General features: G+C 35.5%; 1 protein-coding gene across 1 annotated transcript in view; it reads left to right on the top strand.

The window, feature by feature from the left end:
* The window catches only part of Mdm1 (Mdm1 nuclear protein), a 32781-nt gene extending 13476 nt beyond the window's left edge, over window positions 1–19305 (top strand). Inside the window, 8 exon segments of the mRNA XM_047551455.1 lie at window positions 1809–1838; window positions 2162–2337; window positions 3427–3726; window positions 4490–4602; window positions 4694–4803; window positions 13451–13703; window positions 15649–15708; window positions 16935–19305. Of these exon segments, the coding sequence (XP_047407411.1) occupies window positions 1809–1838; window positions 2162–2337; window positions 3427–3726; window positions 4490–4602; window positions 4694–4803; window positions 13451–13703; window positions 15649–15708; window positions 16935–17068 (1176 nt within the window). The 3' untranslated portion in view covers window positions 17069–19305.
* Window positions 19306–27035: the final 7730 nt, after the last annotated feature.

Below are 27035 nucleotides of genomic sequence, written 5' to 3'. Positions count from 1 at the left end.
TTCTTTGTCCATATTCAGAAAAGGTTATGGAGTCGGTGCTTACCTGCTGCATTCCCACTCACCTCAAGGAGTTCATAGGTTAGTGGAAGAGGACTTTGAGAACACAGAGGGAGGGAAGTGATGCTAAAGCATATGAATTTCATGTGGGTAATATAGTGGCATGAAACATGGAATGTGGGCACTTCCTAGACATACAATCAGGAGTATGTCAAGGCACTTTATAAGAAGGTTCCTGTGCATTCAGAATACACTGGTTGAACATTCAACAGACAACCCATGTGTTTTAGTTCTACCATTTAAATACAAAACCCACTACTAGACATTTTCTGTCGAGTATAGCAGTTGAAAGAAATGAAAAACAAGCATACTTGGATTTTTTTCAGGGGCAGGGAAGAAAACAATATTTCAAAATATCCTTTAGGATTTTTTTCACGTTTAGCTCAGAGTATTAGGACTTTGTAGGGATCATGTGGTTTCTTATGCCCTTTACTCTATATTCACCTTTCTTATAAGGTGCTGTTTTTTGCTTTGTCTATTTCCTTAAAAAGTAACACTTTAAATCCCTTTGCTTTCAAAAGAGTGTCTTGTTAAGGAACTGAGGATGTTCCTTCAATGGCTTTTGCATTGCCAAGTTTCATTATTTCCTTTTTTTTTTTTTTGCCTCTAAGTGAAACAAAAACAATTCTGTAACAATATCATGATATCCTTTTAATGCTAATGGTCTACTTTTATGATAGAAAATGTTAGAATTTTTTCAAGAATAAAGATTTTTAAGCAGAATTTTAAGGGTAAAGCTTTGATTTATGTATTTTTTTTTACATTTGCAGTTGTATTTAGTGAAGCCAGTAGGTGGCAGTATAATGTATAAAATAAAAGGATTTCAAATGGGTATAAGGCTTTTTTTCATATGAAAATGTTATTTGCACATTAAGGAATTCAAATTATCCCATAGCTATCAGAATATTCTTTTTATATCTTGTCATATTGTTGAATATATTATAATTATTATTTGTTGGAATTTATTTTTTTAATTAGTTCTTTTTAGGTATACATGACAGTGGAGTGTATTTGGATATATTATCCATACATGGAGTATTACTTATTCATTCCATTCTTGTGGTGGTATACATGATGTGGTGGAATTTCTTTTAATTATGTATTTAGTATATATATTTTTTTAAAGTTGAGATTTCTGATTTTAAGGGAATTTGAGGGATTTGGAGAGGGAAATTCACAACTCTTTCAGTAGGGTCTTTCGACCTGGGCCGGTTCACCCCTCCTTAGGCAACCTGGTGGCTCCCCGCTCCCGGGAGGTCACCGTAGTGATGCCGAACTTAGTGCGGACACCCGATCGGCAGCGCACTACAGCCCAGAACTCTTGGACTCAAGCGATCCTCCCACCTCAGCCTCCCGAGTAGCTGGGACTACAGGCGCACGCCACCACGCCCGGCAAGGGTCTTCTATAGTAGTAGCAGGTGTATATAAAGCTGGTAATAAATCCAGAATGGGAGTTTCTGGCATGTAAGTACTTTTTCAGAGGTAGGGAGATAGGAATAGGCATCAGTTTACCTGTCACCAACAGTATCCCAGCCATGCAAGAATGTGATTGGTTTTCAAGGTAATATTAAGATACCATGGTTACTGAATTAATCATTACTAAAAAGGTTAAGAAATACTGTTTGATAAGTTTAGTATGTATTTATAAGGAGGAATAATGATTGCAATATTTCATTATTATTCATCATTTCATTAATATTCAGTTAAGGCACTAACCTGTCATTAAGTATGTTTCTGTATTCCTCCCCTAGGGTTCTCTAAATGCCATGTGGTATGCAGAGGTTGGTTGCTTTTGAGTTTTTTAAAACTGTAATAATGCATCAAATCCTTGTCTAATTTAAGTTGTAATAAAAAGTAGTTGTCAATATTTTTCTTAGTTCCTACAAATTTCTCCCTGCCTTCTAGTCTGAAATAAATACCTGCATCATGCTTTAGCTTGATTGTTTTAATTTTGCTTAGTGCACATAGTCTGATGACTGTATGTGTCTATTTTCACCTTCTTTTCTCCTTGGTCCCTGGCTGTATTTGTGCAGTGTTTTGCTACTTTGTGATATTTATAAAGGAGCATTTACAATAATGGATATTATCTGAATCTCCTGCATAGGTTAAAGAACTCCGAGAAAAGGCTGAGTTTTATAGGAAACGAGTTCAGGGAACACATTTTTCTCGGGACCATCTGAATCAGATTCTGTCTGATAAAAACTGCTGTTGGGATGTCTCGTCAACCACAAGCTCGGAGGGAACCATTAGTAGCAACATCAGAGCCTTAGATCTTGCAGGGTGAGATTTCTTTGTGGATGGTGAGAAAGTATGTTGTAGTTGATGTGACTCATGGAGTGATATAGAAAGATGACATGCCTACTCAAAATTTGTCTTTTGGTCAAATGAAAATATGTCACCACTTATTTCATTATTTTAATATTATTTCTGTGTAAAATAAAGATACATATATATGTATATATAATTATACATATAATTTTTTGCATACATGCGATTTAAGTATTTGCATATAAATAATACATAATGTAATTCTGGAAGGCTGGATTTTATAATGTTCTTTGTCACAGTAGCAAAATTAGAATGATTTATATGGCAGATATAAAGGACTTTAGAAATTATAAAAAAAAGACAACAACAGAAAAACTGAGACAATATAAGCTATTAGTACATATCCATTATCATTCTTTAATGGATTTTGTGACTAATATGGAGCTTGGCCCCTGATTTTATGGAAAAATTCTCTGCTGTTTTAGGTTTTAAAGTGAACATGATTTAATTATTTGGAAGAGAAATTACATATTGATTTATAGTAAATAAAATAGCTTTTAGTTATTATAGTATATCAATATAATCATGAACATCATATTAATCTGTAAATTCTAATTATACTACATCTGATTTAAAAGTTTATCATAAAATCTAGTCTTTAATAATATATCAAAAAGATGAATCTAAAGTATGAAATTTGAATCAGTGTATTTGGTTCCAAGTATACTTGAATTTGTGCATAACACTAAGTTAATAACTGAACAAGTAATACCATGGGGGTCCTAGTGTATGCAAGTAAATTCCAGTTTTGGGGCTAAATATGACTTTTGCCACCAGAGGTGCAGTTATTTTGCGTGAAGGTAGGAGTAAGGGAAGAGAATATTTTGGAATATTTTAATAGAAACTTGAGATGGTAACTTTCATTTATTATACTATGAAATGAACTCAATTAGAATTTTTGTTCAATACCTGGACAAGGCAGTATTTGTGTAAAGCATACAGTTGTAAACAGTAGAAGAAAATGATGATCTCACTGTAATTAGTATAAACTGGAAATCTCAAGCTACTCAAATTTAAAATAAAACTTATTTTGTTATGCAGAGATCCTACAAGTCATAAGACTTTGCACAAATGCGCTGCTACAGAAGAAAAAAAAGACATCTTGGAAGAACAGCCCCAGAAAAATACCACAGAGGAAGTGGGCATGTCAGGTTCTCCCACCATGCCTGTTAGAAGGCGGCTGGCTTGGGATGCAGAGAATGCTGGTGAAGACATACAGAAAGAGCCCAATGGGGAGGAAGAGCAGGAAGAGGAAAGGGGAGGAGACAAGCAGGTGTACATGGGAGAGCCAGAGAAGATGGACGTGCACGAGGCATCTAAGGCAGACAAGATAAAAGAAGGGTGAGAGTTTTAAATTTCTCAGTGTATAGAGTATTATCATACATGACTAATATGTATTTGTTTTGTTACTAAGTATAGTGGTTTACACATTTAAACTTGTGACTAATAAAGAGCAGATTTAAATACTTTAATGTTACCAAGTAGTCACTGCTATATTGTTTATAATTTGATTCACTCAGATATTTGAGTCACCACGAATTGGTAATGAACACTTAAAACTCTGAGCTACTTGTGGAAAAAGTAGGATTATTTTATCTGTGTCCTGGAGTTTTTATTTGTCATATTTGCAAATGTGTCTGGAAGAATGACTTTTTTATGTTTTAGGTAAAAAATGCATGTTAACTAATATCAGATGGTTGTATGAAAAAAGAAAGGATAATGTTTTATAGAATTTTTTTAAAAGGACTTCTGAAGCCAGCTACTGCCTATTGTTTTACTTGAAAATTGTTTTGGGGATTGGTTCTACACCACTGGTAGTGATGCTTTTGTCTCTAGTCCAAAGCCCTTGTTCCTTCGTGGGTATTGCAGCTAATGTGGGGCCTGGGTCCTGAGTTCTCAGCTGTGTTGTTGTTGACTTGCAGTGATTTCCCCCACCCTTTTGTAGTATTCAGTCCCTCTTAACTGCATATGGACTTGTTATTTTTTTCAGAAACAAAATGACCTTCTCTTATGTTTGTATTTTATTGTTGCATAATGCTGAAAACTATTTTTTAATCATATTTTCCAAAGGAAATGCTTCCTAATAGATTGTTCCAATTTGTAGGTCGCGTTCTTCTTCTGTATCCTCAGGAAATGGAGGCAGGCTTCCTACTCCAAAACTGAGAGAACTCGGTGGAATCCAGAGGACTCATCATGATCTTACTACTCCAGCTGTTGGTAATAGGCGAGCACTGCGCAGTTCTTGTTCTAGTACTTTTTCTAAGTATTAAGGTAGTTTAATTGAAACCTGTCTTCTGCATTTTTCCAGGTGGAGCTGTTTTAGTGTCCCCATCTAAAGTGAAGCCTCCAGCCCCAGAGCAGAAGAGAAGAATGTCCTCTCAGGATTGTTCAGAAACTTCAAAGAATGATTTTACTAAGGTAAATATTTATATCTGAGGGAAGAACATATCTTGTAGCAGATTATTTTTGTCACATGTAATAAGTGAATGATAGGTATTGAGTGGCAACATTGCATTGTTGCAGATATGCTTTCAAATCTTCTTAGTAGTGACTCAACAGGAAGAGAGAGAGAAGAAAAAAGGTATTATTTACTAAGCACCAACTGTGTAGCAGTTGTATTCCAACTATGTTCCAGGCACTATATTTTAGTCTTTGAGATATAGCAGTGAAAAACAGCAGAAGTCCTGGCCTCACTGAACTTGAGGGGAGAGAGACAAGATAGCTAGGTAAATATATAAGTAGTGATAAAGGCTAAGGAGAAAAATAAAGCAGGGGAAGTAAATGACACGTGGCCAAGGGAGGTCTTTCCTGAGAGGGGAGCAATAGAGGAAAATGTGTAGAAGGTCAGGGATTGACTCATAAGTATCTAGAAAGGAATTCTAGGCAAGGAGAGCAACAAGTGCAAAGTCCAGAGGTGAAAAGATGCCTGGTTCCTCCGGGGCTAGCCAGGAGGTCATGTGACTAGAACATCATCGTTCAGAGACACAATGGCTTGCTAAATTGTGTAGGACCTTATAGCTCATAGGAAAGACTTTGAATTTTATTCTTAGTGAGAAGAGAAACTATTGAAAGGACTAGGAGTGATATGATTTAGCTTAATTTTTCCAAAGTCACTCTAGGCACTGTGTGGAAAATAGACAGTAGGTGAGCAAAAACACGTATGTGAAACCCATTAGGACTACTATGTTCAGGTAAGAGGTGATTGTTGGATCATGGTGGTAGTAGTGAGGGTCACATGATGGTGTTCAATTCTGGATATACATTGAAGGCACAGCTGACAAGAATTACTGACAGATTAGGTGTGGGGTGGGAGAAGAATAATCAAGGAAGAGCCAGAATTTCTGGTCTGGAAATAGGATGGAGTTGCCAAGTAATTGAGGTAGGGAAGACTATGAAGAAAAAATTGGTCAGGAAAGATTAAGAGTTGTGTTGGAACATGTCAAATTTGAGAGCTTATTAGTTATACAAGTGAGCATGTATCTGCAATTTGGACTGCAGATACAGATTTGAGACTCTTTATCATCTAGGTGGTAAAGGCATTTAAAGTCTCAAGACTGGAGATCATCAAGGGAGGGAGACAGAAAAGAACAGGTGATATTGGGAAATTGAGAAATAACCAGCAAAGGATACAGCAGAGGACTAGCCATTGAGGTGGTGACAGACAGGAGTGTGGTATCCTGAAGGTATCAAGGAGGCAATGTCAGTGCTACTGAAGAGTCAGTAAGGCATGAGAATTGATTATTGGATTTTGCAACTTGGAGGTCATTAATGACCTTGATAAAGGACAGTTTGGGTGGAAGAAGGGGCAAAAGCTTAAATGTAAATTGATTCAAGAGAAAGATGAGGAGAGGGATTGGAGACAGCCATCACAGACAATCCTTTCAAATTTTTTTCCAAAAAGGGAAACAGTAATACAATGTTGATGTAAAAAGTGAGATGAAGATTGAAAAGGTAACAGCATGTTTGTATGTTGATAACTATAATTTTGAAGACAGAGGAGTTGAAGAGGCTGGAGTATGGGGAAAATTGTTCAAAGATACTGAGTAGGAGAAAGGGGTTGGGATCTGGTGGGGACTTGAAGGGTTGGTCTTGGGCAGTCTGCCCATCCCTTCATTGTTAGAAGAGGGGAGGCAGAATTCCTGGGCACTGCTAATGAACATAGGAAGATGTGATGGAACTTTTGGAAAACTTCTGATTATTTCTCAGTGATGTATGAAGATATCCTTGTAGAGAATGAGGCTGGGGAATAAAATGTTGGAGATTTGAAGAAAAGGAAGGAGTCATAAAATAGTTTTATCAGAGAATGGGAAAATGAGTCAGGGAAATGTGGAATATTGCAGGCAGTGGTAAGGGTCTAGTTTAGGTTAGTGGTCACAGATTTGATATAACACAAATGGGACGGGTTGTGTGTTTTTCTCCAGGCATATTTTTGGTTGCAGAGACACATGATAGGTAGAGTTGGATTTAACTGCGATTTGTAAATATGTTTTGTTAAGAGAGAAAGACAAAGAGAGCAACAGGCTAAGAAAGTTAAAGTACATATAGGAAAGTGATTTGTGATGATTGACTGTGGAAGTCATTGGGCAGGGACAGCAGGACTTGAGAAGGTTATGGAACATGCAAATGTGACAGGATCAATGGGTGGAAGGTCTTCATAGCCTTAAACACTTGTTAGAATCTGGGTACTTGTGCAGATTAATTTTAAAGTTAGGTGGTATTGGTCAGGAATAAGATTATGAAGAGATTGCGGTTACCAATTATGACAAGGTTTCACACATATTCATGGGTGTATATGGTTAAAGTAGGAGAGAGAACATTCAGAGAAAAGGTAGAAAATCTGTGTGACATTTTGTTAATGGCTGTTCATGAGTTCCAGAGTGCACAGTAGTAGTTTTCAGGAATTTCAGTGGGAGTTTTCAGGGAGAGGTGGTAGAGTGTATCAGAGCGCACCTTAACCTCAGGGCTCAGAACAGAGCCCAGCTGACAGCAGCTACTTATTAAATACATGTTGAATGAATGTCATTTGAGTGGTAGAATATCTGAACTATTTCTTGTTGCTTATGAATGCATTGGTTTATTAAATGAAATGTGATAATAGGAGGATAGTCAGAGGAATGATCAGAATAAAATGCTAAGAATCATTTGCCCCCCTGGACTGTTCTGCACCCTCCCCGGGAGTCCAGGCTGCCACCTGGAAGGTGTAAGCTTTAAGCAGCTGTGCACACAGACTCACTTTGCCACAGTGGATGGATATAATCCTTATTTGCAGTGGATTTGTATGTATTATTTTCACTTACTGTGAAATTAATTTCTTGAATAATATAAATAGGCTAATACTGGCCTTTGACATTTTAATGCCAGTCACTACCTCATGGGTCACACTTTACAGTTGTAATGTTTTAATTACAAACTTTTTTGAAATAAGGAGGTTTCTTTTTAATAACTTGATTAGAAATTCCTGCCACCAGAATTTTCTGCCACCAGCAACACCAGGGGCTGCACTAGGAACTAGATGTGGTTATTTCTTATTATCTGTCCCTTGGTTGCTGTTGATAGAGTCGTTAAGCTTAAGTCATTAAACTTGATATGCAAAATCAGTTTTTTTCTCCTTTCTTTTCTTATAAAAACTATTGTTACATATAAAATTAAACCCACAAGTCCTTTAGTTTCCAATGAATTATTCCCATTATTTAGTTACCTTTGATAGCGCCTTACATCTCTTTTTGCTATAGGAATTTGACTGTGTTATAATATTAAGGAATTTTCTCTCCATTAACTTTTAATCACATACCTTAAATTGTGTAAGAATTATAGGACAGCAACAATTAAGGTGACTTCTACCTAACATGTATAAACTCTGGGAGGTTAGTGTTTTTATGCTCAATTAGATGATGAAACTGAGGTCACATGGTCACCGCATGGTGGAATAGAATTTGATTTTGGTTTGTCTATCCTCACAGCTCATGATTTTAATCCCTAAACAACACTGACTCACAAAACTTTAGAGTTCTCATGATATTGATTTTGTCCTCAGGCAGCATTTTCAGATCTTATAAATGATATTAAAAATGCAGGTGTGTATTGCTTTTTTCATTCAGCAGGTGTTTCTTATCCATTTACACACATGCTAGATGCTATGGCTATGCCAGTGACTAAGAACAGGTATGATACAAGACCCTGTGGAGCCTATTGTCTTATGAGGAAACAAACTAATCAATCATACCAAAAAATGAGAGAGAAATTAAAACTAATTAGGGTTTCAAAGTCTGTAATACATAGTACTATTCTGGAAGGAATTGGTCTGATTATAAAGGTCAGGAACCATCTTGGAATTCAAGGATGCCTCTTAGAGGAAATCATAATTCACCTGAGATAAAGAGGAAGTGGAAGCCCTAACCACATACAGAGGGTGTGGAGGAGGAGCATAGCATATACCAAAATCTGTGGAGAAAAAGAACATAAGGTTCTAAGAAACAAAGAGCAGTGCAGTGTGCGAGGGAAGTATGGTGGAACATGAGGCTGAAAAGAATGGCATTAAAATTTCTGTCATTATCTCAGGAGCAATGGGAAGCCATCAAAATATTTTAAATAAGGGAGTATGGTGATTATATTTTGCAAGTTCTTTGTGGTTACACTAGAAAGGGAGAGTAGACTGGGTTCTTTTAAAGACCATTGTGGTAGTCCAGGTAGGGGATATTGTCAGGATGTCTTGGGTTAGTGTGAATGGACATAGATAGAAGTGGATGGAACTGAAGTGGAAGAAACTGTGTGAGGGGAACAACGTCAAGCCTTGGTGCTGCATCAGGTAATGGGGAATGAAAGACCATGGATGACTTCTAGGTCTGACTTTCCAACAGGATTAATGGGGAGTATACCCTGAGAGAACTCTGGACAAGGACTCTCTTTGGAGGGGAGTATCAGGAGTTTCATGTTCATTCACTTGATTCCATATTCAGTGGGCTCTTACTGGGTGCTAGGCACTGTTCTAAGCACTGGGGATTCCTTGATTATCAAGACAAAATACCTGTCTTCATGTAGCTTCCTTTTTCATTGGGAGAAATAGACAAATAATTTATTTAGGAAGGTAAGTTTACATAGTAGGAAGTGCTGTGAATTAAATAAAACTTCAGAGGACCTCCAATGGACAGGTGAGGCCATCAGGATAGGCATCCCCAAGGAGGTAACTAGCTAAGAAGGACCAATGAGGAACGTGTCCCTGCAGGGATCTGGGATAGAGATTGTTTTCCAAGTAGAAAGAACAGCAAGTTCTTACCTAGGGCTGAGTTTTATTCTTTTAAAGAAAAGAAAATATATTTTTAATGTTTCTGTATGATTAAAAATGTAGGAGACAAATTCCAAAACTTTTTACAAAACAAAATCACTTGCTGATGAAAAGCAATTTCATCCCTTAAAGTTAATTGCCAGTACAAAGTTGGAGGAGTGGAGTCAGAAGTGGCATCATTAAATACTGTAGTATGTTCCAAACTCAAAGATTTCTTAACCATTCTGAATAATCATAACATCAATTATATGATATGCTAGCAATATGAAAAATAACCTAAGTTACCTTTGCCTTTTGTCTTAGTACCAAATCTTACTTGAGAAAAGAATGTTGAAAACTATAATTTTGACTTGTGAGTTGAGAATAATTTATATTAATTATAATATTTTGAAATAAAAGAGTGGAATTGGTTAGACCTTGTACATATGTATTACTTTTAGAAATTGAAAGAAAAAGGTTACCACCTATAATGCTATTAAAACTTCAGTTTTGTCATATGCTCATTAGAAAGTAAATACACATTTTAAAGTTATTTTAATTCCCAAGAATTGAAATGCAGGCTGCTGATGTATCTTACAAGGCACGATTTTTGTTTTCTTAAAGAAGTTTTACTTAGAAGTCACCTTTAGTTTTTTGTTCATTTATACAGAAAGGAAATAAAGCAAAGGACAGTAAAATTATGATCTTGTTAATTTACAGTATTACTTACTTTTTAGCTAGAAGAGCGAGGCACACATTTTATTTTTAAAGAAAGTGAAAAGGCCCTGTGGCTGGAGCCCAGACAGGAAAGAAGAGAGGATAGGAGATGAGGCTAGAAAGGGAGGTGAAGTAAAGAATTTGAATGTTATTCTAATAACACTGGGGAGCCCTTGGAAATCTGAAGCAGCAAAGCAAATAGGACCTGATTTACAGGGTAAATCAACTCACCTTGGCTACTCACTTGGAGAACTGTTATACACAGGGCAGAGCGGAAGCACTGAGACCAGTAAGGAGGCTGTAGACTCAAAAACAGATCATGTCATCAGTTATATTAATCCCAAGAACCCCATGTGTTCAAATTATTTTGCAGGTTATATTCAGATTTTATTTAATAATGTAAAACTGGTTTGACAAGAATCTAAACTTTGTTGATATACGAAGTAAATGAAAAAAAAAAAAAAGAACAATTTCCTTTGGAGTTATTTTACTGTGTTAAATAATACAGTTAAAAAGGGAAGCAAGTTGGGAGATTGTGGTTTTATCCGAAGTCTTGATTTAAAATATGTGTTTGTTGGTTGAGATTCTGTGCCATCTCCACTTTGTAGGAATCATATCTCCAATTGCAGCATGTGATACCTGAGGTTAAAAAGCAGTGTTTTGCTTAGCATGATATTCTCCAACTCCATCCATTTACCAGCAGATGCTGTAATTTCATTCTTCTTTAAAGCTGAGTAATATTGTATATATATGTACCACATTTTCTTTATCCATTCATCTGTTGAAGAGCACCTGTTGGTTCTATAGTTTAGCTATTGTGAGTTGAGCTGCTATAAATATTGATGTGGCTGTGTCACTGTAGTATGCTGATTTTAAGTCCTTTGGGTATAAACCAAGGAGTGGGATAGCTGGGTCAAGGGGTGGTTCCATTCCAGTTTTTCTGAGGAATCTCCTTACTGCTTTCCATAATGGTTGCACCAATTTGCATTCCCACGAGCAATGTATGAGTATACCTTTTTCCTCACATCCTTGCTAACATTTATTGTTGCTTGTATTCTTGATAGTTTCCATTCTGATTAGAGTGAGATGAAATCTTAGAGTAGTTTTGATTTACATTTCTCTCTAATTGCTAGAGATGTTGAACATTTTTTCATATATTTGTTGATGGATTGTATATCTTTCTCTAATATGTGGATGCTAATTCACAATTGGGGGCACTAGGAAAGAATAGAGTTACTTTAGGTTAGGTAGAGAGGAGTGAAGGGAGGGGATGGAGATGGGGATAGGATAGGATAGTAGAGTGAAACAGACATTATTATCTCATGTACATATATGACTGCATGACCTATGTGATCCTACAATATGTACAATCAGAAAAATGAGAAATTACACTCTATTTACATATGATTTATCAAATTTAGAAAAATTTTAAAAAGCAGTGTTTTGAATATATAGACTCGAATATAGAATATATAGAATATAGACTCGAAGCTAATTAATGAAAGCAACAGGTATAAGGAATGATCAGGAAAGTTTGGAACTGTATTTAATTTTGTTAGTTTACATTCACTTAAAATGTAAAATCATCAGAAATATTTAGGATAATGATACTTTGTCATTGTGGAATAGAAAATACTGACCAAACCAAAAAATAAAATAAATGGTCTCACTCTGTTCTCTAGGAACATCCACTACTAAATTTTTGAGGTATTTAGCTGTATGTGTATATGTTAATAAATATAATACAAATAAATTTCACAATTTGATATTCTTACTTTGTCCTGTATTGTGAGCATATTTTCATACCATTCAATGTTTGTTAATATCTTATTTTTAATGGCAATATTGTATGCAATCTATAGTTTGCTATAGTTTTTAAACTAGATTTTATTGTTGACAACTTTTATTTAGATTTTTATTTCTTAATTTTTCTATTTTGAAAAATGCTATAAAGAACTCCATCCTGCAGCTACATTATTGTTCCTTATTGTTCTCTTTGTTTTTGTAAATATGTACTCCCCAAGTATTGCTGCATGATGAAAGTACACAGAATTTTAAGACTTTTGCTGTATTTTGCAAAAACAACCCAAAAGATTGTGTTCCCAGTTTGTCTGTGGGAGAATGACAATTTTTCCACATCATTGCACACTCTGAGTATTGCTGGTTTTTTTTAAATGAATGTTTACAATTTAGTAAACAAAAAATCAGTGTCTTACCAGAAAATTTATCTTATTTTATGTTTGCTGTGATAGGGATTGAAAGAGACAAATTTTTAATAAAATACTTGCCAACTAAATCTAACAACTTACTGAAAACAATGCAATATCTTCAAGTAGGTTGGGCTTATTCCATAAATGAAAATGTTTTTCAATATCATATAAAAATCTTTTGATTAAATTAATAGACTAACTTGGAGGGAAGCAGTTGATACATTTTAAAACCTAATTTTATGTTTAAAACATGTATGAGGAAAATGTAAATAAAAGGAAAGTTACTTATAACAACCATTACCTTTAAAGCAAAAAGTTTAGATCATTCTCATTAAATTTAGGAACTGAGTAGATATGCTGCAGTTCAGCATGGTATTTGAATTTTCATTAATATCACAAGACAAGAAAATACTGAGTTTATGGTTTTCAAGGGAGAAATAAAAGAATTAGTCTCTCAATGCATTTATTTTATTATGTTTTGAATATTAGTGAAGTAGAATGTTTGCTGTATTTGTGTATATGAATTGCTTATTCATATTCTTTATGTATGTTTTAATTAGGTTTCTCATTTTCTCAGTACTTTAAATATTTATATAGCAGTAATAATTCATTGTCAGTCATATAAGTTGTATATTTTCCCCAAGTTTGCCATTTTTTCTTTTGATTTTTTTAATGTATATATTTTTCATTTTTATATAGCCAATTCTGTTTATAGATATTGAGTGTTATGCTTATAACACTCCCATGGAGGTTACATGGAATGTCCCCTGTTTTCTCCTGTTAGTTTTATGGTCCTTCAGTTTGCCTTTTGAGTGTTTGGTTTCTTTATTTGTATATGATTACATGTGTATGTAGCTCTTCTTTTTTTGGTGTTTAGAAAGGAAGTCGTGCTCTATTCCTACTGACTTCTCCTGCTGCTGGTATAAAAACAGTTGATCCTCTGCCTTTGCGGGAAGATTCTGAAGCTAATATCCCTAAATTTGCTGAGGCAGCTCTGCCAGTTTCAAAAATTCCAGAATATCCAACGAACACCCCCAGACAGTCACCTTCTCCAAAGTGTGTTCCATCCTATTGGCACCCTGCTCGTCGAATTCAGGGCTCTCTGAGAGATCCAGAGTTTCAGCATAATGGTAATTATTTTGGTTAACTTTTTTGCAATTTTTTTGCCTTTTAAAATGAAAGTGACACAGAGAGGTAAAATGCTACAAGTGTGTACTATATATTAAAAATTGTGGTAGCTTTTTTTTTTTTTATAATAGGAAAGATCTCTTTGGGACACTGAGTTGTGATGCACCTAAGCTCACTTTTCACTTTTATACAAGTGCAAGGTGTGTCTTAAGTTCTTACTCGTGCACATGTGGGTAACCCTCCAGATACCAGTAGCACCTCTCCTCCAGACTCGACAGCCAAAATGTTTCTGGACATTGTGCATGTTGCCTGGGTAGAGAATTTAAGATCAGAAATTATTTTTTATTTAGTAATATTAGGCATTACTCTGCTGTTTTCCAGCCTCCACTGTTAATCTTCAGAAGTCTCGTGCTGTTTTTATTCTTCATCTTTTGCATGTGGTATTTCCTTTTCTGGCAGCTTTTGAAATCTTCTCTTTTACACCCAAATGCCCTGATATTTCACAATGATGTGTTTTGAAGGGGTCTCTTCATTTATTTTACTGATATATTGATATTGTAGTTCTTTCAATCTGGAAAATTCTTACTATGGGGAAATTTTCTTAGTAATTTCCTTCCCTCCATTTTCTTTTTTCTCTTTTCAGCACCTGTTATTCAGATTTTGGGCATGGTTTTTTCTTTTCCCTCTTTTTTCTTCTCCTATTTTCTTTCTTTTTATTTTAATTTGGTTTTTATCCTTTGCCCCTTTTGATTTTTAAAAATTGCTATAATATTTAATTTCAACTTTTTTAATACTGTAAACTCATTTTATATGGCATCCCATTCTTATTTCACAGAAGAGGGAGTGTTTTATCTTTGAAGAGACAAGTTTTAAAATATAAATATACATGTGGGTTGTGTGTATAAAAAGTCCTGTTTTGACTGTGGCGCCCTTGCTCTCAGGGTGTCCTTTGAGTCATAGTAGTCTGATGAGCATTTTGAGATAAAACCTCCATTATTCCTTTTGGAGAGAAATATTTATGTCACTATGTATATTTAAAGAAGAATCTGAGGGACCAGCTGTTTTGCAAAAGATTTTCAGCTGGTTTCCTGGTTCATTTCACCTTCACTACAGCTTGCTGTGAGACTCAGTACTCCCAGACCCCTAGCCATGGGGCAGAAGATGGTTGCTTCTTGTTTCACTCCTCAGCTGGCTTAAGAATTCAACTTGCTTGAATTACACACCTCACTCCCCTTTTGTTTGCCTTCCAATTTCCAAAATTTTGTTGCTGTTTTCTTATCTTCTATGTCTTTATTCTCTGGGTTTATGTCATTTTTATAAATGTGTATAAAATCTATCATCTCTAAACAGAAGCCTACTATGTTTCTTTAAAGTTAGATCAATATTATCTTTGAAAAGAATTACAAGAAGTTATTCATAGTTTTTGTACTTGCTATGTACATTATAAATTAGTGAGTACCCTTCGACAGTAATTTATACCAAGATATAAAAATTTAATAAAATTTCTGATCATCAACTTTCTTTAAGGGTTTAACATAATGTCTTAGTTTGTTTTTTGCTGCTATATTAGAAAACCTGAACCTGAGTAATTTATCATGAACAGAAATTTATTGACTCATGGTTCTAGAGACTGGGAAATGCAAGCTAGAGGAACTATCATTTGGTGAGGGCCTTCTTGTTCCATCGTCCCGTGGCAAAGGGCAAAGAGAAGGCAGGAGAAAGAGGAAAAGGGGCCAGATACCTAACTCCTGTGCCAGCAGCATCAGTCTGTTCTTGAGGTTGGATCCTTTATAACCTGAACAGCTCTGGGAGGTCGCATCTCCCGGTGGCATCTCAATGGCAATTCAATTTTGACATGAATTTTGGAAGAGGCAGACATTCAAACCATACTGTTGATATATGCTATTTGGTGGTTTTGAAGGATAATGTCTTCTTCTTTTTTTTAAGTGGGTAAAGCAAGGATGAACAATTTCCAGTTACCTCAACAAGAAGCCTTTAATGATGAAGGTATTTCAGTCACATAACATAAGATGAAAATACAGGTTCTTTTATATGATTGTTTATATATTGATTAGCACTTTATAGTTTACAAAGTATTTCCACAGATGTTTTTTCATTAGATCCTTAAGATAGTGATGGGGATGAAATTATCCCCATTTTTTAAAAATGAGTAACTGGGGCCTAAGCGGTGAAGAATCTCTGGCAAACAGGTGATAAGAGGTTGCACCTTGCACACAGTAGGTGCTCTTTCTGTTTTTCTACCCTAGCTCTGGGCTCAGGAATTTGGTCTAATATTACATCCATTACAAATGCCTGTATATTATCAATTTCAGTTCTTGAAAATATTTATGTAACTAGGGAAAATGAACTTTTTTTCTCCTATTCAATTTCCATTCTGACAAAATCATTTGCTTCTTATAGTAGTAGGAAGAATTTTGAATCTTTATGTGAACTATTGAAATTATTGTATTGATTCACACTAAGAAGTGTGGAATTACTGAATTTGTAAATTTCGAATTGAGAAATAAATTTGAACCTTAATACTTATGTATTAGAAGATTACATATGTTAAAGTGTTTTCTTCCTTTAGTAAGTCTGGAACTTTTTTTTAGTATTCATTGAGCTAGAAATATAATTATGTTTTGAAATGCAAAATATCTGGCAACTTTGAATGCCATTCTCTTTTCTTTATTTTAAGGGAAGAACAGTGCTTATAAATAAACATATAGATTTACTTACTCAGAAATGGGGAATTTCAATAATAATGAAGAGTAGTCAAACATTTCTGTATTTAGTGAGATTATTTTAGAAATATGTTATAAGTACAATGTTTAATGTATGGCTTTTGTTTTTCAAAAGGTTTAGAAAATCTTTTTTTTTTTTTGCCCCAAATAACTGCTTTTGAAAGTAGGACAAAACAGTATCATGATGAATTGTTTCCAGGTAATACTGAAATCATCAGCTGTGTTTAGTTAATGACATTATGGGAAGAAAATGCTCATTTCACATTAAAATGTTTGGTATCTATATAAGACAAACTTGTGGAAGGTTACCATGAACTATCAAGAAAATGTTAAAATCTTAACATTTAATAGATTACTATTTTTTCTGATAGACCCAACATTGATATAAGGCTTGATGTTTTTAATTTTCTGTTAATGTTATATAAAACATAATATTTATTCAGGAGATATTTTTGCACTGAACATAATCTTGGGATTCTTTCATTACAGATGACGACAGATTGTCTGAGATTTCTGCTCGCTCTGCTGCGTCTAGCCTCCGAGCGTTTCAAACTCTGGCACGAGCTCAGAAAAGGAAGGAGAATTTCTGGGGAAAAAACATAAACCTTGTTGTTTTTATCTAGGGAACCATTGGCATAATTTTTCTGTATTGCTCACCATGTTTAGATTTTTTGAGTGTTTGAATTTTCTTCTGACATTTCCAGCTTAAGTGATTCGATTTGTTAGTAGTTCCTTTTACTTGGAAAATTTTAATACATGCTCATGCAAATTTAGCTTTTAAAGAATTCTTTGACATCAATCCCAAAATACAAAGACATAGATTATATAGTTCTTCACATGTTTTGTCATTTGTGTTAGATATCAAGATAGCTGGTGAATTGTGAATTTCACCCATCGAGAGAATATTCTAAAGAAATAAAGTGAAAATTAAGATTCCAGTGTGGAGTACATATTCCCCTAAGATTGGTTCTATGTGTTTTTATAATTATAGATGTCATGAAATGAATTTGTTGTTATTTTAACTTTTGTTTTAGTATTTCTTTAATACTTTCTATATGTGGTTGCAGTGTTAAACGTAATGATACTTTGAAAATATCAGTTGTATATATTTTTCTTATTTATATAACAAAGTTTGCTGAGAATATGTATATTTTTAATCTTTGTGTGTATTCTATTTGTATGATAACTTTGGCTTATATTTGAATAATGTCTGGATTTTGAAAAATTATTTGTATAATGAAGAATTATAACTTTGTAGACATTTTGAAATAAAAATTGATCAAGTGTGTTTGGCTTCACCAGAAAGTTAATACATGGAATGAATAACTATCTTTTAGAAATATTCTGCTTATCACAGGTTAATCAAAAGTTGTACTTTTTTACAGCTGTCAAAATGCAATGAAGTTGAGTCTATGTTTGCACAAATGTAGGATAAATTTAGAATTTTCAAAGCAGACTCATTTTTTAAAAATTTAACAAGCTTTTTGATTCTATTACTCTACTTACAGGACATGTTCAGTGTCTTATTTATCTTAGAAATCATGATAAGTGTAAGTTTCTAAAATGGATTTTATAAAATATCAAATCTTTACAATATTATATAAAAAGTATGAAAGATAAAATATACAGAATATTAATGTCCATTGGTTAGAAAACAAGAAAACAGTCTGTTCTAAAGTGCTTAATTTGGTCAAAAGTGCTTTTGCAATCACTGGTTCACCATAAGTTAATTTGTTAAAGATTTTATATTGTGAAGTTGTAAAGAATTGTAGATACACAGATATTTGCTTTCATTACACTGACCTTTTAAAATAATTTGTTCATAAATTTACTAAAGCATTAAACAAGGAATTAAAGCTTCAACTTAGGGAATAGCTGGACTTGAGAACACAAATTAGCTTCTATACACATGTGTTTTGAAGCATATTAGTTGTAAAATAAATTTGGAACTTACTGTCCCTTTAGAAGCTTTAAGGTATCAATCATTTTCTTCCTCCTTAAAAGTTGGTTGGTTTGGTTGTTTAGAACAATTTTTAATGGCTGATCACTGATACATAGTAAAGAAAGAAATTGAGCTAACTTTCAGGGAATTGTTCATAAATTATAGTCTGTTACAAAAAGTACAGACTATAATATCTGGGTGTACCCATTTCAGTGAATCATGCCACATGAACTTGATCTACCAGGTATCAATTAGATTAGGTTATGGTTCTTATGGAGCCAAGGTTGTGACCCTACTCTGTGTGATGATTTAATTCTGCAGCACACTACTGACCGCACCTCTATCTTAAAACTACCTAGAGGCCCAGGGGAGAGAATAGTGTTGAGTGATCATTACTGTTTATCTCTTATACTAGAAAAGCAATTTGAAGGATATGAATTTGTGTTGGTGGATGAATAGTCTAAGTTAAGTGAGACCTGTCCCATTGTGCTACTTTTTAGGAGCTCCGTTTGCTAATTGAATTTTTGTTAGTTATTAAGGCAAACTTTTATGTATTACAAACTGAAATTATTAAGAAAAATTATAACTCAGTGAGTATGGACAGCTGTATACATTTGTGAAGCCAATAACACGGTGAAGGTATATTTCCATCACCCTTACAGTTTCCTCATTTCCCTTAGCAGTCAATATGTTCTTCCATCCCTGGTCCCCAAGCACTCACTAATCTGTTTTCTGTTGGTAATTTTAGTTTGGAAAAAAATTATATAAATGAATCATCTTTTATGTCTGTCACTTAACAGTATTTTTAAGAGTCATTCATGTTTGGTGTACATGTTCCTTTTAATTTATTCTTCCCACTGGTGGACTTTTGGATTGTTTGCAGTTTGGAACTATAATGAATAAAGCTGTGAATTACTATTTGTGTGTGAGCTTTTGTGTTGACATAACTTTCATTTCTCTTTTTGAAAATGCCTGGGAAGTCCAATCTTTATTCACCTTTAATATAATTCTACTTTAGTGTGTGTATACAGGTATAGTATACCCACATCAATATTATGAACTAGTGGCTTGGTCTTTTTGTCTAAATATCTCAAAAGTCAGATTGAGGAGTGAATATCAAAATCAAAATGGAAGGGTTTTCTAAAATGCACACTGCCACTCCCACGCCCATTTTTTTTTATAAATTTTTTTTTCAAACAAATATAGGATAATAATGTCTGTTTCAATCTGTAATAATGTCTGTTTCATCCCCACCTATCCCACCCCTCCCCTCACGCCCCTCTGTACAATCCAAAGTTCTTTCATTCTTCCCTATCCACCCCCCAACTATAGATCAGCATTCACTTATCAGAGAAAACATTTGGCCTTTGGTTGTTTGGGATTGACTTATTTCACTTAGCTTGATATTCTCCAGTTCCATCCATTTACCTGCAAATGCCATAATTTCATTCTTTAAGGCTGAGTACCCAGATAAAAATGCACAGATGTACATGAGAGATTTTGCATGTTAATTTTTTGCCTTATCTCTGGATTCCTATGGGAGTCTGAATTCCAAGCTAAGAACTCTTGAAGGATGATGCTGAGAATTAAGGATAAAGAACATGATAAATATGTTAATATATGGCAGGAAATGTTACCATACAATTTTGGTATAAATATCTTCATTTTATAGACTAAATGATGGGACCAAAATCTCAAATTGAAGCGTCCTTTCTCAAAATCCACCCATACTATCTCTTCTGGATTGTTTACACTAAAATTTAAGACCTACCATGATTCATTTCTTTCTGGTTGATTTAGTTGGGAATTAAATTTCCCCTTTGCCTTCTTGGAATATAAATATCTACCTTTCTTTTCTAGTCAGGAAAGCAGAGAATGTGAGCATTGAATTGTATAAATGAATTCAACCGGAATGAAAGCAAATTAACATTTGAAATATTTATCCTTGCATAGAGCAAACCTGAGGTTGGTTACCTAAGGAGCTCAAGGATAGATTGTTTCTTTGTTGCAGTTTTATATTCATAGAGTAGTATTAGAAAAAATATTCTGACTCCTGGAAGTTTACCAAAGGAACAAATATTCTAAAATGGTAGTAGATCCTAGAATCATTTATATTTGGTTCTGGAATATGCTTTTGGTACTTTTACATGTGGTAGGTAGTTGTTAATGTGCTCTTAGGTAGTTGTCAAACTGCTGTAATCACTCTGTTTCCCAAGGTGATTTTGTTGCACAAAGGCTATTCTAGGCAAAAGAACAGTCTGCCATTGGACAGTGAGGGTCATGCACCACCATGTTTGGCCACAACTTGCGCCTCCAGTTTACCTACTGGATTAAAAGCAGGCCAGTGGTTTCTTCAACTCCATGTGGTGGATTTTTAGGCTAGAGTTCATCTTGACCTCTAAACGTGTCTTTTTCTTATAGTGACTGGAGGCACAGAGAGAGAGAGTCTTGGTTCTCAGGCATAGAGCCAAGCTTCCTTAAGTCCCATATTTTATTTTTAAACATTTTTTAGTTGTAGGTGAACACAATGTCTTTATTTTTTATTTTTATGTGGTGGTGAGGATCAAACCCAGTGCTTTACATGTGCTAGGTGGGCATGTTACCACTGAGCTACAAACCAGCCCCTCCTTCAGTTCCATTTTATGTTTCATTCCCACCCTGGTGTTCTCAAGCAGGGGGCAGCTCCCTAGGCTACTACAGCTGCACATGACAGGTAAGAGTGTAAAGATGGCACCCATTTCTCTTCCACCAAGGGCTCCATTCATCATGCCTTCATTGTTCCCCAGACCTCTATCAGAGCATTTCCCTGGAAACTGAGTGAGATGAGTACTTGGAGGGCACAGAGCTGCCTTTGGAAGTCATAGACTAAAGCTGATCCGTAGAGTGATATTTGAAGAGTTCACATCAATTCAAACCACATATTGGATGCTTTAGGTTTTGCTGGGAAATTGTTCAATTCCCCCTCTATATTCTATACCCAGTAACTTGCTGGAGCTGGCTCATGGGCACACTTTAAAATTCAGGGATTTTGTGAGCTGGTTGCTGTATCCTCAATAGTTTGGCCACAATGGGAGTATTTACACCACTGAAATCAGCAAGCGCTATGATTCAGGGCTGCTCCCGGCTCTCTATCACAGATAATTTATAAGCCCACTACTATAGCCACTGAATCAGTCTCTCCTGTTCTTTTTATATTTTTTGTCTAATGGAGAAAACAATCTACTTCAGAAAGGAGATAAGAGGCAGCTCAAGATAAGTTACTAAAAGAGTTATTATATCATTCACATCTTTCTTGGCTTATACAAAATATAGTTTGGTTTAGTTTCCTTTCTTGACTGAAATTCATATAGATTTTTTTTAAAGTTGCAAATAGCAGGTAATAAATATATAGAGGGAGACTATCCATGATATATCTGTGGAACTGCCCAGAGACAGGGACTAGGAATCTATGTATAATCTTCCAGGTGATTCTGTTAGTTAGGTAGTTTAGAAAACATTAACTTTGGCGTTACAATAACCTGTGGTTTAATCCCAGCTCCTCCTTGAGCAAGACTGTTAAGCTGCTTTGAGCTCATGTTTCTTGTTTTGCAGATGAAGATAAAAGCTCACCAATTTAGTTCTAGGATTAAAGAGAATTAAACAACTTCATATATGCTCTTCCATAGTTTACTTGATGCAAAATATTAGTTTTATTATGTTGGCAAATTTTTACTAAAACAACAGGGAGAAAACAAAAAACTTGTTTCAGAGAGGGTAAGGTTAAATCGAGCAAGCAGAAGACAAAATGTGGTGAAATCCTGGCGCCTTTCATCACAGACCTCTTTTATGACCTACATTCAGCTTGCAGAGGCAGTTTTGGGTAGGGGTGCAGAAATGATCTATTTCCTTTATGTGGTGAAGCAAAAAAGATTCTGACTGCAGTGTTGTGACTCAGCAATTCTAGAAGGTGGAATCAATTACCTGATATATGCAAACCATTTTAGTGTAACCATGAATTGGAGATGTTATCAGACTTGAGACAGGAAATGCAGAGATAAAGGACCCACGATAATTACTGATGAAAGATAGGAAAGGTTGGTCTGTGAATGAATATATGCCCAATATCAAAGATTTTCCTATGTTTGCTGCAAGATATTTCTCTTCTAAGGTGAATTAAATACAACTATTTTATAATTTCTAGAAAATGGAAACTAATCTAGAAGTATATATTATGGGAAAATGTAGATCTCATTCAGGAAAATTTTTTCCACTATGAGTACTTTAGTACTGTTAAAAAAGTATTCAGGTTAAAACATTGGAGATACTGGGGAAACCAAAACAAACTGAAAATAGGTTGTGTGACAAAATTAATACTCCAGTTCCATAAAGAAGTGATAGTGCTATGAAGTTTACCTTGTAATTTTGCAAAGATGAAACTTCCAAAGAGCTTTAGAGAATAATACCTGGCCTAAACAAACACTCTAAAATGCTCATTTGAATTAATTTCTGAGAAACATGAGTGCCAAGAGTATTATGAATCAATGTTCTAAGAACACATCAGTTTCATTTATCAGAATCAAAATTGTGGGAACCAAAAAAAATTCTGTTCACATTTATTTTATAATTCAAATATAAAAATAAAAAAATATGTAATAATAGAGACTAATATATCAACATGTACAATTCTTCAATAAAAAATAATAATAAAAGAAGAGTAAAACTTAGCAATGTGATATTTTTGATTGGAGAGGTTTCTAGAAAGACTGATGATCCTCATTATACAGATTTAGTAGTTATTTTAATTAATTAGTTCAAATGCATGCAAAGATTCCACAGATATTTTCTGATGCACGTAACACATTAATCTCAGTGTCTCTTGGTAGTAATTTGCTTAAACAAGTCATAGTTGCAAGTTACAAACCAATTTGCTGGACATTAAGCTATTATTCTTTGTTAATTCCATATAAGGAGAAAGATCATTTTCCACTCAGACTTTATGGATTTTCAAATTTTCCGTGATGAGTAATTTCCATTTCCTCCTTTTCTCTAAAGGACAGCAGAGCCAGCAAGTCTTAATTTTCCTGTGTCAGGTTCCCTTTGTTAAATTCTTTCTCCTAACTGCTAATAACAAAAAGTCCATGTAGGCCACAATAATGTGCATGTGTGGTTTGTGTGTGAGTACATGTTCTTAGGTGCATTAGTGACAGCACCAACACTCTCATTTTGCCATTTACTACTGTTCTTTTATGTGCATCAAGAGTAAGATAAAAAAAAAATATGACAAATCTTGTAGTCTTTCCCCTCTGCCAAGCCAACAGGCTCTAAAAGCACATGTGCCCTGTGTTTGCCCTTCTGCTTTCCCAGGAGATTCCTGGAGCTTGTTCCCTTCTGGATCCAAAGATGTGAGTTGCTCTGGGACTCAGAAATCACCTTTTCCTTGGGCTCCCAGGGTACATCGAATTTAGATTTGACAATGACAAAAAGTCAAATGCATTTAGAATATATTCACTTGCCACATTTTCTCTGGGTAAACGACCCAATCTCTGCAAGTCTTCCTTTAGATTTTCTTTTAACAACCTTAACAGACCACAAGGAGTTGAGGAAAAGAAGCAGCAACGAGTATTCATTAATTTAAACAGAGTTTTATATTCTTGGGTCAGACAAGAGGATGTTTAAATCTTGGTTCTACTACTTGATGGTAGTGTGATTCTGGGTAAGTTACCTAACTTCTCAGGACTCCAGTAGTTGAGTATGTCGAATAGGGTTATAAGCATAAGTTATTTAAAAAAATGTGATAATTAAATAGTTTCATGCATTTGAAGTGCTTAATGCTGGCATGTAGTTAGAATTCAATAATTGCAATATCATTATTTTATTCTCTGTCTTATACCCTACAAAAAGCTTTATTTTACAGGAAGTGAGGGATGTTGGGAGAAATAAAAATTAGTATTTAAAAAATGTAATTTGCAAATGAGGTAGTTGAGGAAGTGTCCTAAGGAATAGGAAGGTCACCCTCTAGTGGTGCACGATAGCACTCTGTTGTCCTTTGGTCTGGCATCTCCTGTAGCACGCACATACCCCAACCTGCTAGGGACAGGGAAAGGCTAGGGATGTTGGTATAGTCCTTGGCAGGCAGTGTCAGTGGGGGCTGTGGGAGATGGAAAGGGAGTGGGATGTCCATGATGTAGTGAGATAATATTTTTTAAAATTTTTAAATTTTATTTGTTCTAATTAGTTGTACATGATATTAAAATGCATTTATACAGTTTGATAGATCATACATAAATAGCATGTAATCTCTCATTTTTCTGATGATGCATATTGTAGGATCACATTGGTCATGCAGTCATATATGTACATGAGGTAATAATGTCTGTTTCACTCTACTATCCTTCTTACCCCCACACCCCTTCTCCTCCCTCCACTTACCTCTACCTGATATAAAGTAACTCTATTCTTCCCTATTCCTCTTCCCCTTATCCCCTTCTTATGAATTAGCTTCTGCATATCAGAGAAAATATTCAACCTTTGGTTTTTTGGGATTGGCTTATCTCACTTAGCATGATATTCTCTAACTCCATCCATTTACCAGCAAATGCAGAATTTTACTCTTCTTTAAAGTTGAGTTATATTTCTCTCTCTATATATGTATATGTGTGTGTGTGTGTGTGTGTATCACATTTTCTTTATTCATTCATCTGTTGAAGGACACGTAGGTTGGTTCCATAGTTTAGCTGTTGTGAGTTGAGCTGCTATAAACATTGATGTGGCCCCACCACTGTAGTATATTGATTTTAAGTCCTTTGGGTATTAAACCGAGGAGTGGGATAACAGGATTAAATGGTGGTTCTATTCCAAATTTGCTGAGAAATCGCCATACTGCTTTCCATAATGGTTGCACCAATTTGCATTCCCACCAGCAATGTAGGAGTGTACCTTTTCCCCCACATCCTTGCCAACATTTATTGTTGCTTGTATTCTTGATAATTGCCATTCTGATTGGAGTGAGATGAAATCTTAGATTTTGATTTGCATTTCCAGGATTACTAGAGATGTTGAATACTTTTTGAGATATTATTTTGATATAGTAAATATAGATTCTTCCTACTATCGCGCTCCCTCTGCCCGCAGAGAGAGACACGACAAACGTCTGAAGCTTTGGAAGTTTATTGCGTACAGTCTTCCTTTCTTTCCTTCTTATCTATCCCTTTCTCTCGTTCTCTTTCCCTCTCCTGCACTTCACTCTTCTCCCGCTCGGCTCTCGCCTGCTCCAGCCGCTTCGTTTCTCCCGTTCGACTCACGCCCGTTTGCATGCCTCTACTCTCAGCTTCTACTCCTACTCTCAGTTTCTTATTCTCTCAGCTTCTTCTTACTCCCAGCTTCTTCGCCCCCAGCTTCTGCTCTCAGCTTCTGCCCTCAGCTTCTGCTCCTACTCCCAGCTTCTTCTCTCAGCTTCTGCGCACTCCCAGCTTCTTCCGCCCTCAGCTTCTTCCTCCCTTAGCTTCTTCCGCCCTCAGCTTCTTCCACTTCTGTCCTCCTCACTCCCCCACCCACCAAGCTTATATACACTTCAACCAATCGGGGGGGGGGCACACGAGGTAAACCGCGGACAGCTGCAAGCATAGAATAGGTACACGAGGGGGGCATGCTCTAATCACATCGTTAACTAGCCAATCATTGGAATTCGCTGGTTGTTTACTGTATAGCTGGCCGCTTTTGGCTCAGCGTCAGGCGCCATCTTGACCGTGCCCAAGGCTGGGGGTCCTGGAAACTCCGACATCCTACTTCATTCCTCAACCTGATATTTTCAATTAACCTGTTTCTATCTCCCAATTCAGCCTGAGGCCATAAGCTGTTATTACCTACTACATTATATAATTCATCAAACCACAGAGTTTTTTGTTGCATAATTAAAGAAGTAGAGAGTCAAGCTTTTAAAAAGATTTTGTTTTCAAAAAAAGAAAGTTGAAAAAAAGATAAAAATTGGATGCCTATGTCATCAGAAAAAACCAATGTTTCTAAGTCCCCCGGAGACTAAAACTGGCCAGACTTGGGAATGAAAGGGGAAGGAGAAGGAGTAGATATTGCTGGTTCCAAGGAGGGGTTATCTGAGTTTCCTAACTCTAAACACAGGCTTGGGTTCACTGAGTGAGGACTATACACCTCAGCACATTCTGTGCTCTTGGGTTGGTTGTTTGAAATTGGTCATCGTGGGAGCATTTATACTGCAGAATTTTCAACTGTTAGAAGTCAGGGCTTTTCCCCTAGGGAGCTAAACTCTTAAATATCTATAACACACCACTGGTTTGGAAGTTACTGAGAAGAAAAGGCACCTCTGCCTCATCTCCCCAGTGGAGTCCAGAAAGATGGACTTTCTATTGTCACAACAAACTACACAAGAAAATCAACTTAAAGGGAGAAAGGTGTTGCAGTGGGAACACTTGGTGAAAGAGCTTTGTTCACCTCTGGCTGCCAGAAGGCAGAAAGAGAGAGAGAAGAAAGGGCCGGGGTCCCAATCCCCTTCAAGGTCACACCCCCAATGACCTAACTTCCTCCCACTAGGCCCCACCTCCTAAATGTTCCACCACCTCCCAAAAGCACCACAGGCTGGGACTGGGTCCTTAACACATGGATCTTTGTGGGACACTCTAGATCTTAACTACAGCAGC

Source organism: Sciurus carolinensis, chromosome 4 (genome assembly GCF_902686445.1).
Source record: "Sciurus carolinensis chromosome 4, mSciCar1.2, whole genome shotgun sequence".
In the NCBI taxonomy this organism is placed as follows: Eukaryota; Metazoa; Chordata; class Mammalia; order Rodentia; family Sciuridae; genus Sciurus; species Sciurus carolinensis.
The sequence above is the reverse complement of the archived record's forward strand: the minus strand, read 5'-3'. Positions and strand labels throughout refer to the sequence as shown.